The sequence below is a fragment of the Rhinopithecus roxellana genome, chromosome 13, assembly GCF_007565055.1.
Source record: "Rhinopithecus roxellana isolate Shanxi Qingling chromosome 13, ASM756505v1, whole genome shotgun sequence".
NCBI lineage: Eukaryota > Metazoa > Chordata > Mammalia > Primates > Cercopithecidae > Rhinopithecus > Rhinopithecus roxellana.
The window spans coordinates 44,530,745-44,545,578 of record NC_044561.1 but is presented as its reverse complement, the minus strand read 5'-3'; the positions used below and the strand labels follow the sequence as shown (position 1 = coordinate 44,545,578).

General features: G+C 51.1%; 1 protein-coding gene across 8 annotated transcripts in view; it reads right to left on the bottom strand.

Moving 5' to 3' along the window:
• Positions 1-675: 675 nt before the first annotated feature.
• The window catches only part of UBASH3A (ubiquitin associated and SH3 domain containing A), a 44,892-nt gene continuing 30,733 nt past the window's right edge, over positions 676-14,834 (bottom strand). For 2 of the 8 annotated variants that reach the window (XM_030914662.1, XM_030914663.1), the window contains 7 exons: positions 14,153-14,252; positions 11,270-11,392; positions 9,362-9,454; positions 5,755-5,899; positions 4,932-5,196; positions 3,914-4,042; positions 676-1,197 (listed from right to left, as the gene is read on the bottom strand). In XM_030914662.1, the coding sequence (XP_030770522.1) occupies positions 1,060-1,197; positions 3,914-4,042; positions 4,932-5,196; positions 5,755-5,899; positions 9,362-9,454; positions 11,270-11,392; positions 14,153-14,252 (993 nt within the window). In that variant the 3' untranslated portion in view covers positions 676-1,059. Of the gene's footprint in view, positions 1,198-3,913; positions 4,043-4,931; positions 5,380-5,754; positions 5,900-9,361; positions 9,455-11,269; positions 11,393-14,152; positions 14,253-14,834 lie in introns of those variants that run through there. The other 6 variants (XR_004052652.1, XM_030914665.1, XM_030914664.1 and 3 more) reach the window with 6 other exon arrangements.

Below are 14,834 nucleotides of genomic sequence, written 5' to 3'. Positions count from 1 at the left end.
GCTACGCCGCCATCCTTGAGGAGGGAGGGTGCAGGTGGCCTCTAAAAGCGAGAAAAGACAAGGAAAGGATCCTCTCCTGGAGCCTCCAAAAGGAATGTAGCCTGCCGACAAAATTCCGACCTCCAGAACTGTAGGAGAGTAAGCGCACGCGCGTGTGTGTGTGCATGTGAACACGTGTGTGCCTGTGTGTTTTTGTGTGTGCATTGTATGTGTATGCCTTGGTGTGTGTGTGCGAGTGTGTGCATTTGTGTGTGTGTGCTCATGTGCATGTATGTGTCTGCATGCGTGCATGTATGCATATGTTTGTATGTGTATGTGTGTGTGCATGCTTGTGTACCTACATGTGTGCATGCGTGCGTGTGCATCTGTGTGCACATGTGTATGTGGATGTATTTGTGTGTGTGCGTGCACGTGTGTGCCTGTGTGTGTATGCATATGTGCGTGTGTGTATGTGCGTGTGTGTGTGTATGAATTTTGTGTTCTTTCCATGACCACCAGGTTTGTGGTCATTGGTTACAGCAACCACAGAGACATAGTAACGTGAGTGTTGACAGCACTGAACAGCAACCCAGTTTTGAGCTCGTAGACGGTATTCTGGGCCCATTGTATTGACTATTACACCTGTTTTAGCCCATGTGGATATGGCTAAAGAGTGACGGATGCAGAAAAAGAAGAAACGATTGGGAATTTAATGATCAGACCATGGAAAATGAAGTGGTTAGATCCTTCGTTTGTGGTGAGTCTTTAATTCCTGGAATTTAGAGTCCCGAGCAGTTGTGTCCCCCGCTGCAGACACTCAGTGTACATGCTGCAGGGGGGTGTCCTCACCCAGCCATCTGCCCTGTGCTCCCCACAGCTGAGCTGGTGGAGGATGGGTCCACAGATGGGAGTTACAAAGGCGAAAGCCGGAGGGAAATATTCCGGAATATAAAAGTGCGTCTTGTGCTTTTACAAATCACATTGGGTGAGACTAAGACGCCTCTGGAAAGAGCATCTTCTAGCCTCTGCACGTGGTCTCTGCCTCTCCACTCTGAGGTTATGAGAACATCACCATGGCTCTCAGTTGCCTGAGATCCAGTTCCTCCAGTTAAATGCTGCGTTCGCCCCGTGGGTCAGGGTCTTCACCGGTGGGTTCACCAACTCCCATTTTCCTTCCTCTTTATTTTCTTCACAGAAGCACATGCCCAGGGAAGGGATCTAGAACGGAGTTTTAAATCACTTGTTAATATCTTACAAGTCCATCAACTTCAGACTATCTCCAAAGCCAATGGTCAGGCACTCCTCTATTTTGGAGGGTCTGTGACTGCCCAGACTGGCACTGCCACCATCAAACGGCACCAACATCTGCCCAGGCGGTGCCCCATGGGGGATGTCCCCTAGCCAGGGGACACTGGGTAATTCTGGAGACATTTCTGATTGTCACAACTGAGGATGGAGGTGCTGCCGACACCTAGCAGGCAGAGGTCCTACAAGGTGGTGCATCCTACAATGCGTAGAACGACCCCCACCACAAAGGTCTGCAGGCTGAGGTGGAGATTGCTGTCCACCACTTAAGGAGTGGCTCATGTTCTCACATTCAGCATCACAAAAAGACACAGACATTGAGTTTTCAGACCCAAAAGAAAAGCACAAAGTGAACCTTTAGACCTCCATCCCTTCATCTGTGAAATGGATGTGTGGGAACAAAGCTTTGTGGTGAAGCCTTTTTTTTGTCTTTTGCTTTTCTTTCTTTCCGTCCTCTTTCTAACGTCTAGAAATTCCTCAGGCAGATGAAATTTACAAAAATGCCAACGGGCAGGGGGATTCGAGCGAGGCTGGTGTTGACTCTGGGGCGATTCTCTCCTCGTGCTTGTAGAGGCTGTGGGCGGGGGGTGGTGATGGGCTGGCTGGGGAGGGTCCTGAGTGCTCCGTTTCCAGCTGCCCTGATTTGGGGGCCTATCTTTTGGCAGAGCCCCCTTTGCGTTTTCTGATACGCATGAGCAAGTCCTGCTTATTTTGGGGTGGGGGCAGGGTGGACACCACGTGATCAGCATAAGCAAGTCCAGGAGCCTGGAAGTTCCCAATTGGCATCTATGGAAGGGGGTGAAGGGTCCAAGGAGCCGGTGGAGCTTTGGCCACAAAGGCTCATGGGTTTGGGGAATTGTCAGCAGCTGCCGTGTGCCGTGCTGCCACCCTTGGTTACAGGGACCCCCAGGAGCGCCTGGGGCTGGGGGCTTGGTGTGTGTATATGGGGCTGTGGGAAGGCGGGTAGGGACAGGAGGGATGTATCAGAGCACGTGTGTGGAAGAACCATTTGCAGAAGCAAAAGCAGCGCTTTGGGAGCAGGTGGTGCTTGGGCTGCCTGGACAGTCCCCAGGAAAATCCACGCAGACCTCTACCAGTGCAGCCTGGGGAGGTTGAGCGGCCCTGTTTGGACAATGCTCACCTGGTGGCTCAGGAACCCAGAGCGCTTGGAAACATCTGGATCATAATTGGGACACACCACCCTGGAGACACTGCCGGGGAAGCCTGTTTCTACTCAGGTGCAGAGGAAAATGGAGCAAGAAAGGGAGATTCGGGTGTCTGATGCCAACTTGCTGAGTGACAATGACCCGTGGCAGGCATGCTCCTCGTGTGCGTAAGCTCTCATCCAGCTGCTGAGGCAGGTGCAGCTAGAGACCTAACCCCTCCTGCAGGCGCCTGGCTGGTGTCACTGGACTGGGCCTGGGAGTTGGGCTCCTCTGAAGCCCCCGAACGCTTGGGAGGACTCAGCAACACCCTCTCTTGCCCACAAATTATGGCAAACAAGCTGTGGCCAGTGTGGTCCTGTGGCAGTGCTGTGTGAAGAAACCAGGTCAGGAGCTCAAGCACCTCCAATGCCAGGCATTGTCCATGCTGCACGTGCTGCCTGGGCACCGACCAATGGACTCATGAATGTCACAAAAAGATCAGGACCATGGGGAGTCCAGCCTTGAGTAGATCTGCAGGGAAGGGTTGGGACTGGGGTGGGATCTACACTCCTGAGTTTGCCTGCCTCAATTCACCCATGGACTGGATGTCACCCTCTCGCTTTGCTGGGTGATAATCAAGGTTGTTCAAAATGCCACTTGTGAGTTATCCTCTGTTTGTCATTCACAAGGCCCTTGCCAGCATCTGAGCACTCTGACAGCTACAACCAGCTCAAGCTTGTTCCGTGCTGGGTGACTCCAAGGGCAAGAGGATCAAAGGGCTCCTTTTCATCCATCGGCCACCCTGCCCCAGGTCCCCAGAAGAGGCCAGAAGTGAGTACTACAGTTGTTTCTTCCCTCCTCATCCAAACTGCTTACTCCTTTCTGAACTGTCTGTTTTTCTTTCTTTCTTTTTTTTGGGGGGATGGAGTCTCGCTCTGTAGCCCAGGCTAGAGTGCAGGGGCATGATTTTGGCTCACTGCAAGCTCCGCCTCCCAGGTTCACGCCATTCTCCTGTCTCAGCCTCCCAAGTAGCTGGGACTATAGGCACCCACCACCACGACTGGATAATTTTTGTATTTTTGGTAGAGACAGGGTTTCACCATGTTAGCCAGGATGGTCTTGATCTCCTGACTTCATGATCCGCCCGTTTCGGCCTCCCAAAGTGCTGGGATTACAGGTGTGAGCCACCGCGCCCGGCCGACTGTCTGTTTTTCTATGAGCACTGCAAGGGGTTATGGCGTGAGCTGATGGGTAAAAAATCAGCAAGTGACCAATGATGATGAGGATGACTGACCTATCCACCAGCCCCGGCCCGAAGTCGCCCTTTGCACAAGAGCAGGTGGGAACAGTCTCCAGGGGCACGTGGATCCTGGTGGCCCTGGGCCAGCCAGACACTTGTTTTCATTCCGAGAAGTGGATGTGGTAAACCTGTGTCTTCGGGGTGCTTGACTTTGTGGCCCAAAGAGCCAAGAGTGGGCACGTACCTTTCTCACGAGCTGGGCAAAATCCCCACATTCCCGGGGCGGCAGCCCGAGCAGTGGCCGCGTGCAGGAGTCCAGCGCGGAGCCGTGACTCACAATGAGGATGGCGCCCGCTGTGTGAAATAAGAACACCTCCGGGTCAAAGCAGCCCCAGAGAGCACCTTTTATTAGACCAGGGTCCCCAAATTGGTGGGGGCAGAGCTACCTCAGAGTGCCCCGAAGCCTGGCGAGACCCCTGGGCTAGAAGTAGTGTGGCTGGTAACCGCTTAGTGATGCCTGCATCCCACCCTCGCTCGTGGATTCCCCTGTACTCAGCAGCTGCCCACCAGCCTCAGGGAGGCCTAGGAAGTGAGCTGAGCCACCCCTGTGGTGGCCGGCTGCCTGGGTCCCGTCAGCCACAGACTGGGATGTAGCGGTGGCTGCCACCCAGGCCAGACCTGATTCACTTGAGAAAGGTCAGCCGGTGGTTTTATCACACGAGCCTGCTATGACTCCTGCTTTAGATAAGAACACCTGGGACCACAGGCCGAGTGGGCCTCGCTCAGGTGACGCGTGTGTCCCTGCCAGCTCGGGGAAAGGTGTGGGAAGCCAGCGCTTCTGCATGTGCTTCATCCAGGACAAAGCAACATGGGAGGATTAGGAGACCCGTGTGATGGTCAGGGAAGGGGGCTCCAGCTGGAAGTTGGTTGTTCTTTCTCTCTGTCTCTTTTGTTTCCCAGGAAGCTGACTCGAATCCCTTAGACACGGGTGGTTTGTGCTGACCCTGCTGGCCTGGGTCCCATCAGCACTCAGTACCAGGATTGGGGGGTCTCGGGGCCTGGGCGGCAGGGGAGTGCGTGTCTATGCACCTGGTTACTGCAGCAGTAGCAGTGGTGATGAACACTTGGTTGCTGGAGAATGGGGGGTGGGGGGCAGGGGAAGTGGGGGCATTCATCGGTTCAGAAAATTGGCCAATTTCCATCTCAGAGATAATTCCCCAAGCCCCAGGGGCTGTTCATACAGAGGATGGTGAGGCACTTACTGTCCTGCGGACAGGTGTTGACGATTTGCACCACGCTCGCCGTGCACCTGTCCACGTACTCCTGGTAGCTCTCGGCTGGCAAGAGGGCAGACAGGGGAAATGCGGGCCTGGAAGGAGGAGATGGAGAGGCTGCTGCCCTGGCCCTTTGGTAGGGATTAGGAGGGCACGGCTGCAGTTAGCTGGGGAAGGAGAATGTTCTTCCAGGATGGCTCTCCCTCCAGGCAGGCTCGTGGTCAACAGGGAGGCTCCAGTTTTGTGCTGGAAACTGGCAAAGCACTGACAGTCAATCTCCAGCACACATTCTTACTCAACACCAGGAGGGCTCTGTGATGGTAGAGTCAGACATGGGTGGAGAATGACAAAGGCTCTCTCCTTGATCAAACTCCAGTCCAGCTCTTCTGAACCTTCTTCTTGATGAGGTCTTGACCCTTGGACTTCTGTGTCTGTTCTTGCAGAGTGAATTTAGCAAGAACCTCTTACCCTCGAAATCTGATCAAGTTCTTTGTCCTCTACCACCCCCCCAGGTGATGTCTGATCACCTTGGCCTGCTTTTAGCAAGAGTCCCCGTTTAGGTTAGTTTCACAAGAATGACCCACCTTCTCAGGAATTTCCCATCCACCAACTCCCACCCTGCTCTGTGACTATAACTCCCCACTTTTCCTTGTATTCGGAGTTGAGCCTCACCTCTCTCCCCTGCTGCAAAACCCCACTGCAGCAGTCCCTCTTGAATAAAGTCTTTCTTACCACTTTAACAGTGTCATGACATTTTCCCTTAATAAGAACTGGAAAAGCCCCAGTGGCAGAGAACTTTAGAACAGCATACCTGTAACCAGTGTCGATGTTGAAATTTGCCTCTTTCAGCTCTTCCAGGCTCATGAGGGTTGGGGTGGTTTTTCCAGCTTCCCATTTTGTCCATTCAAAGATTCCAGGTTCCACTCGTATCTTGATTTTTTTCTCCAGTTTGAGTTCTGGACTCAACAGAATACAAGTGTTTATCATCCTCAACATCCACCCTGACTTTGCATAAATAAGTCTCCGTTTAGATCTTAGACCGTCACACACAAGTCTAAATCATACCTTTTAAACAGTGTGATTTTCTTCTTGGCAAATACCGTTCTGTGATTAGGAATAGCCATGCTATTTCTGAGGTCAAAACTGATGAGCAGTGGGAAGGTATCAGAGGAGAGATGGCCCCCTGTGTGCCAGGAAGGACCAGAGTCTCCCAAGAGCTGGTGAATGTCCCAGGCAGCAGGCTCATGCTGGGGCTCACCTGAGCACCCACGAAACCAGCCCACCGGCTGCATCCTTCAACATGGCGGATCCAGGGATCAGTGGACAAGATGTGACCCATCTTGAGGAATGTTGGCCTCATGAGGCCCTTTCCTGATAAACACTTACACAGATTGGGCAAGAGGTGAACAATGGAAGGAGCCATCTTCTGGAACATTCTGACTCCCTGCAACTCACACTTCCCAAGCATTTTATATTTTAATTAAAGGAAGAGCCATAAAGTAAGGCCACCTCTTTTTGAGTGGAAAAAAGGACCTGAATGTTTTCACTGGGAACTCAAATGCTGGGCATAAAATTAATTCCTCAAATGTGATTTAGGTCCATGGAAGGAGCTCTTTCATCAAGCATGCTTAGAAAAGAGAGTTAAAGCAAGTTAATCAGGCCCCTGAGTCCTCCCCTATCAACCAGATCCCCTAGTCCTCCCACATCAACCAGGCCCCCGAGTCCTTCCCCATCAACCAGGCCCCCAAGTCCTCCCTGACTCCTCCCTGCGGTGTGTGCTGTGTGTGTGTGGTGTGTGTGGGTGCACGGTGTGTGGGTGTGTGTGGTGTGTGTGGTGTGTGTGGGTGTGTGTGGTGTGTGTGTGGCATGTGGTGTGTGTGTGTAGCATGTGGTGTGTGTGTGTGGTGTGTGTGTATGGTGTGTGGTGTGTGGTGTGTGTGTGGCATGTGGTGTGTGTGTGGCGTGTGTGGTTGTGTGTGGCATGTGGTGTGTGTGTGTGGCATGTGGTATGTGTGTGGTGTGTGGTGTATGTGGTGTGTGTGTGTGTGTTGTGTGGTGTGTGGTGCCTGTGTATGGCGTGTGGTGTGTGTGTGTGGCATGTGGTGTGTGTGGTGTGTGTGTGTGAGACGTGTGGCATGTGGGTGGTGTGTGTGTATGGCGTGTGGTATGTGTGTGGCGTGTGGTGTGTGGTGTGTGTGGCGTGTGGTGTGTGTGGTGTGTGTGTATGGCATGTGGTATGTGTGGCGTGTGGTGTGTGTGGTGTGTGTGGTGTATGTGTATGGTATGTGGTATGTGTGGTGTGTGTGTGTGTCATGTGGTGTGTATGTGGTGTGTGTGGTGTGTGGTATGTGTATGTGCATGCAAGCATTGTGAGGAGGGACAAGGACTGTGGAAGCCTTGCTTGCCCTCCTGGTGGAGCTGCCTCTGGCCTCTGGCTACACTGCCGTCAGGCCTTTGGGGATTCCTGAGTCCTTTCGTGGTTTGGTCAAATAAGCTGATATTGTTCTTTGATCTTAATTGGGCTCATTGAGAGCCCAGAGGGGTGGCGATGCAATGAACATGGGAACCTCCAAGGCAAAGTGAAATAAATCTGCATTTCTGTCTCGTGACCTGAGATGCTGTGCAGGGGGCTGGGGTCCTGCGCCACAATTGGGAGGGAAATGAAAGGATGAAGTTGCAAGACTGAGGTGGGCAGAAAGTGTCTCGACATTTTTAAGTGCATGGAAGGTGGATCATGGATGCTCCATGCTGATAAAATGGATTTCTGTGCCTCATGAAACTAGGACTGGATTATGGGATGGAAGGTTCAGGAGAGCACAGGACAGGAATGATGAGCCTGAGAGGCTCTGTGGGTAGAGTCAGGTCTGCTCCTGGCCAGGGCTTCCTGGGCACCTGGATTTGAAGGTGCTCTGAGGGAGCCTCTCTGACGGGGTAGAGGGGATCTGAGGACATGGGAACCGGCAATGCACACGTGTGCGATGGATCCACTACTGTCCCAACAGCTCCTACCGGTCATGGCCCCAGCTCTGATGTGGCCCCATGTGCAAGTCCCAGCAAGACCACCATCTGCGGGATGGCTCCTCCATGGCCCCTCCATTCCTGCCCCTGTCCTGCAGGACACGGCTTCCTCCCTGCCTTGAGCACCCATTCCTTCCACCTGGAACTTGTCATTCCAGCCACGGCAGCCCTGCCATGGTGCAGTGCCAAACTCTGCTGTCTCCAAACAGCCCCCTTCGTGGATCTTGACCCTCACTCAGATCACCTCCTTTCTCCTGCACTCACCTCCCCCGTGCTCGGCCTCCTAGCTGACCTAGCTGGAAGTCCATGGGCACGGTCACCCCCTCACTATGCCCTCAAGTCTTCCCATTCCCTCTGGCTCCCCTGTACTCACAGCTCAACCCCACCCTTGGCTGCATCCCACTCTCCACCCACTCCCGGTCTAAGCTGGAAGAGACCCCCTAGTCCGGCTAATGCATCTCCATTGTTTAAATGGAGCATGAGTTTATCATGCTCACAAACTGTGGATGGGCTCTGAGTGCTGCCCAGCGGTCACCCTGCATCTCCCAGCCCATGACCTGGGCCCCTTCTCCCTGACAGTCATTCATACCTTTAGCGCACTCCAAACTTCCCACAGTTCCTGCCCCCACTTTCTGCTGGTGGCCTGACTTCCTAGGTCTCTGAGAAAGTCGAGGCAAGCCCTGTCCCCGACATTTGCCCTCCTGCTGCATCCGCGTCTGTGTGCTCTGCCCTCTCCCTTGTCACCATGGAGGTCACATGCCCTCTCCCATGTCACCCGTGCTCCTGGCCACAGCCAGTCCCTGCCTGGGGACGGAGATCTCATCCCTCTTCCCAGACAAAGAGGAGCAGGACAGGGTTCAGGCTGAAGGCAGAGCTCAGGCCTCTGGGACAGGCTGCTCTCCTCTGGGCAGAAACTTTCTTCTTCCCGTCGATGGGAGCTGCAGAAGCGTCTGCCCAGGACTTCCTGACACATATCAGCCCTTGAGGATGCTGGACAGCTCCACTGGCCCAGTGCATTGGCCTGGGAAAGGTCATGCATTTCAGACTTAGAAGGAACCATAGCAGCTGTTCCCAGCTCTCAAGGTTTTCGAATCCTCCTTTCCAGGTATATTTTTAAAATGTCTAGCTGACGGAGGCCAAAGAGAAACTGTGTGAGGACAGGCCCTGGCATTCAGCTATCCCAGCCCCTACTGGTCTGACGGTCCTAGTATTCCAGACACGCTCATGGACTCAGCGTGCCTGCCAGCATCCTTGGAGGGCTGGCTCATACCTGCCTGATAACTTTGGTGTGGGCATTCATTGCCAGTCATCCAATTCCACCTCCACTCCCTTCCCACTCCCCTTGGAGAACAGCCACAAGATCAAGGCAGTAGGAGAAGCTCACCGAGGTTCTCACTGACCTTCCAGGATGAGTTTGGCTGTCTGCACACAGCGGAGGGCTGGGGAGGCGAACACAGAGCTGATTCTGATACCACTGTCCAGTAGTGCGTCCCCTGGAAAATAGTGAAAAAGGCAGAAAATGCCCCTTTATAATCCTAGCCTCCTATGGTAGAAGAGCCATGTGCTCCCTGTGGTAGGCAGGGTCCTCAAAGGGCTCCTGGTTTCCACCCCCTAGTGTGACACACCCTGCATAGCCCCCAAGTATGGGCGGAACCTGTGACCAGGATGATCTGTTGTTCCTGGGACGGTTATATCCTATGGCAGAAGGGAGGGGATCCAAGGTGGGTGGGGCTGATCAAGTTGGTGAGCCCATTAAAAGCAGTGATTATCTCCAGCCAGTCATGGAAAAAAGAGAACTGCAAAGTGAGAAGGATTCAGCAAAACATTCTCCATTGCTGGCTGCAAAGATGGAGGGGACCGCATGGCAAGGAATGTGGGCAGCCCCTAGAGCTGGGAGCAGCCCCCAGCTAATAGCCAGCAAGGAACAGACTTCAGTCCTCCCACTGCAAGGATCTGAATTTGGCCAACAGTAGAATGAGTCTGGAAGGAGACTTGAGCTCCCAGTGGAAATTCAGTCCAACAGAGACCTTGACTTCAGGCTTTAAGACCCCCAGTGGAGAAGCAGCCCTGTGGGCCTAGGCTTTGGATTTGCACCACCGTGAGTTCAGAAAGGGGCCGGGCTTCACATTTGTGGTCATTTGAGAAAACTCAAGACCCACTGCGGCTCGTGGAAGGACAAGCCTGTACACCGCCTTTCCCCCTGTGATATTGGAAGCCCTGCTCTCAGGGAAATATGGGAGTCCCTACGGCACAAAAATTGCACAGCCCCAAAGCTGGTGAGCGACGTTCCAGTGGAGGCTCTTCTGGGTTCAACTGTGTCCCCTCCCCTGCAAAACATGTGAGAGTCCTCACCCTTGGTGCCTTAGAATGTGACTCATTTAGACACAGGATTTTTATAGAGTGGTAAGTTAAAATAAGGGTGTGCACCTCAATCAATTAAATTAGGGTGGGTTCTAATCCAGTATGACAGTATCCTTCTAAAAGGGGAAATCTGTGCACAAAGACATGCGGAGAAGAGGAGAGGAAGACAAAATATGTCACCTACGAGCCAGGGACAGAGGCCTGGGACCACCGTCTCCTCCCGACTCATCGTCCTGGGACCTCACAGTGGGAGCCTGGAATCAGCTGTCAGGGAGTGCAGTATTCTCACCACTGCACTCGGCAAGTCCTATAACTATAATTCTATGACTCTGTAACTCTATTACTCGGGCTTCCCACCCTGCCCAGAGCAGGTGGCTAAACATTTCTGAGCACACCACTGGGTGGGGGCCTGAGAGAGTGTGCCATGGGGGTCTCTGCAATTAACCATTGGTGTAACTTGCTTCTCTGGATCCCATTTTCTGAATTTAGGAAATGAAGACTTGATGAACTCAGTGGTCTCTTCTGTTTAAAAAACCTCAGTCACGTAGAAGCAGAACCGCCGGACATGAAACAGAAGCCCAAAGTGACAGATTTTGAAATAAAACCAATGAGAGGATGTGGTTTTCCATTGTAAAGTAAGCTCCTTGGTGCATATAGTGGTTGTTGATTTTTCCTCCCCTCTCTCATTTTCTCTATGCCTGTCTGTCATTCCTCCCAACTTCCTGAATCATCCATTCCTAGATCAAACCTCTGCATTGCCACTTTCTTGCTGTGTGACTTTGGGCAAGTTGCTTAACCTCTCTGTGCCCCAGCCTCCTCAACAGACTGGAGACAAAGCTAACACTGTATCAAAGGGTGTGTAGCTAGGACTCAGGCTGGATACCTGTTAACCGTAATCACTGTTGCTGTTATTGTTACTTTTCCTACCATACAGCCCTCAAACATACCTGCAATTCTGGACTGGAAAATGCCACACGATGATAATGGGGGATCGTTTTCAAAGTCTTTGATCCCACGACTTCGTCTGGGCAGACTGCAAGGGAAGTTCAGGTCTGGCCTGTAGTATTTCCCTGAAGTATAAATAAGCATCAGATGTTCAGTTTCATCAAGTTAGTACAGATTTGTTCCACAAAACCCCCAAGACCAAGACCCACTCTAACAGCAAGGTTATTATAGAAACTATTGTCAACTGTGTTGTTTCTGAATACGCTCTGCAACGTGGCTTCCATTTGAGAAGAAAGTGCTACTCGGCTGTGCACACAACATTTTCTCAAACGCAGAAAACTTAAGTTTCAGCCCCAGGAACTATGCAAACCTCTTTGTCCTCCCCAAATGCCCCACGAAGATTCACTCCTACATTTTCATGATAAAGAACCTGATAAAGTATCTCCATGACTGGTTTAGCATAACTCGGTAAGTATCTGAAGTTGCCATCAATGATCCATCTCCCTAGCTTTAAACGTATCCTTCTTGCTCAGGGGACAGAGTGCTTGAACTGGAGATGCCTGTGTTGTGCATTCTTTAGTCAACTGCTTGAAGCCAGGCCGGAAGCCAGGTGGGCTCACTGGGACTCTCTCCCACCAGAGGCTGCCTGGTGTCAGGGTTCACATGGAGTTTGACCTTGAGTTCTAAGATCTGACAGTCTGGTGGCAAATCCTGGCATCACCATCTCCTCACTGTGCAACTAGAAGCAAATAATTTCATCTCTCTTATTAGTAAAAAACAGGGAAAGAGTAGCAATTGTGAGGAGTCAGTGAGGTAACACCCATACCCCAACGTCTGGTGCAAGAGGGAGTGGCCAACAAGTCGGGGGGCTGGTGTCATGTCAGGGTGACTGATTATCCTCACACAGGGCACCACGACACACTGCACCCTCCAGTGCACTCTGCTTTGCCTTCACATTCTCCAAAGGGACCCCAAGCCTCCTGGCTACTAGTAGGTTCCAGCAGCCACACTGACCTTCCTGAGACCTGCTCTGCCATACATAGCAGGCCCTGCCCTTTGCACCCTGGAATATGCCAGGCCCTTTCATCCTGGCCCGCTGCCTTGCACAAACCCAGAGTGGGGGAGCAGTGGGAGGCAGCAGGGGTCAGTGGGGGGCAATGGCTATTTTTCATGCCTATGTTTTAGGTTCCATGTAGGAGTTTTCTGAAGACTCCCTCCCTGGGATTTCCACGGGCAGAGACTCTTGTTTAAAATTAGAGGTGTTTATTCAACGCCAGCATTAGCTGTTGGGAAAGGTAGTTTTAAAATCAGAGAGAAAGTCCATCGATTTTATTGTATTCTCAAAGGCATCTGCGATCCCCACCAAAATGTCAAGACACTCCATTTAGGTATTTTGCTGTCATTGACACTTTAGTTGTGATCATTCTGGAGGCAGAGGGCAGAGCTCAGGAGATGACAAGGATGTGGGCCAAGGTCAGGTCCCGATGGGAGCAGAGTCTGTGTGGAATAGGGGGTGAGGTGAGGGGCCCCCTGAGGTTGGTTACCTTGGAGGAGGATGTGGCTATACCTCATTGTGATTTATTAAACCTTGAAATATATAAAATGCAGACAAACTAGATGTCATTCTTCACTTTATCAAGGGCCGCTCTACCTTGGGAAAAGATCCACCAGGAGTTTCCTTTCATTTGGGAATTTCCAGTGCCTTTAAAATATTTTCCCTTATAAGTGACTTGATCTTTTGTCCAGATGACCAAATATTTTTTCTTTTTCTATGAAGTCCAATAAGTATTTTTGGTGTTGATTGTTTTGTATTGATTCTCCCCACCATGGACATGGTGTGTCAGTTCAATCTATAGTTTCAGTAATTCAATAGCTAAAAAATTGTTTTATTCCAAGAAAGTTTCTTATATGTTTGTTAATGCATCCTGATAGCTGCCTATTGTCTTATCGTTGCTTCTTTAAGCTCTTGTATCTTTACTTGACCTTGTTTTATAGAGGCGACCATATTATTAGCTCTGTGAGTTCTTGGAAATATGTTTGATCATGATGCTATCTGCTCAGAATCTTTTCTAGTGTGTGGTTGTCATCTGCCAATGGTTTTCCCTACTCATTTCCCACTTTCTTGGGTCTGCTGGGCTTCTGGAGAGGGATCCCGAAAGGGTTCAGCTAACCTAGCAACTGTGAATTGATTTTGTCACTATGTTCAATGCCTTAATTTATGTAATGGGTCATGGCTTAGAAATTGTGACACTATAGGCTTCCTATTAGGAGATGAGCACTGATGTGGACATTGATCATAAGTACAGAGGTTGGCTTGTGGGTATGTGTATTTATAAGCACTGTTCTTACTTCCTGGCATTCAAAGGAGCAAAGTTGGGGTGCCCTGGAGGCATGTTCAAGAATACATCCATCTGTTAAGCAGCATAGCCAAGAATTACAACAGTCAAGATTAGGTTGGAGAGGTTCAGAGATGAGACTGAGAGGTACAGCGTGTGCCAGAAGTGGCAGGGTCAGAGATCACAGGTCAGGGTGCATTCACTAACGAAATGCTACATATGTGCTGCAGGGATGAAAAGACCTGTCCAAGCATTCACACTAGTGGACCTGCTTCCTATTGAGAACCATTCCTCCATCATCCACAGAGAAGTTGACGGAAGATTCTTACAGACAACACACACACTCAGATGCATACATGGAACTCCCCTGGAGGAAGATGTAGCAGATGTAGCAGGAAGATGCATATTTCCACATATACAGTCTACCCATGGTCATTCTACAGACTGGTGCCTCAGCGGATCTGGTGCCATGTAAGGTCATTGAGAAGGAGATCTCATTGGTCAGATCTATAGTGTTTCTGTCCGTAGACCCGCCTAAGCGTGACCTACCGTCAGGAGTGGAGCATTGCTGCAGCCACGACTTCCCGAAGATCTGATCCACTCTCTCCCCATGGCGAACCACCAGCACGCTCTTCCTTTCAACGGTGGCCTGGGCAGGAAGCAAGGCACACACAGTTTAACATTCAACTCACTGGACTTGCACCTACAGCAGCTCTCCCAGTCATCCAGCAACTGGGAGGGAATCTCTTCCTTCGTTAGTCAATAGCTCAGCCCATTTTGCCCAAATTATTAGAATGAAAGAGGATGTGAAATTGGCAATCTCTTCAATTTCTTCTGATGTTCTATTTTCTGGGCAGTCTAACATCAAGGAAATGAAAAGAGACAGGATTGGCCCCCACCATGACACACATCTGTTTCTCTACTTTTCTGTCTTTTCTAAGTCCTTATCATTCCCACAGAGATGTCTTAGGACATTATCCCTATCTATATTATAATGCATACTGTTATAATATAGATTATCTATCTGTATATCCAGTCTCCTCTCCTGCTGGCACACTTCTTCTGAGAAGCCCTGCAGGACTGCCCTGGTGTTGACATGTTGAGGGGCAGTCCTTTTATGGCTTCCAGGTATGAGTTCTGCTTCTGAGCACTGAGTGGAGAAGCCCTCATCCATCCCCTTGCTGTTTTCCCATAGCTGGTCATTCTCTGTTTGGCTGAATGCTAGAGGAAA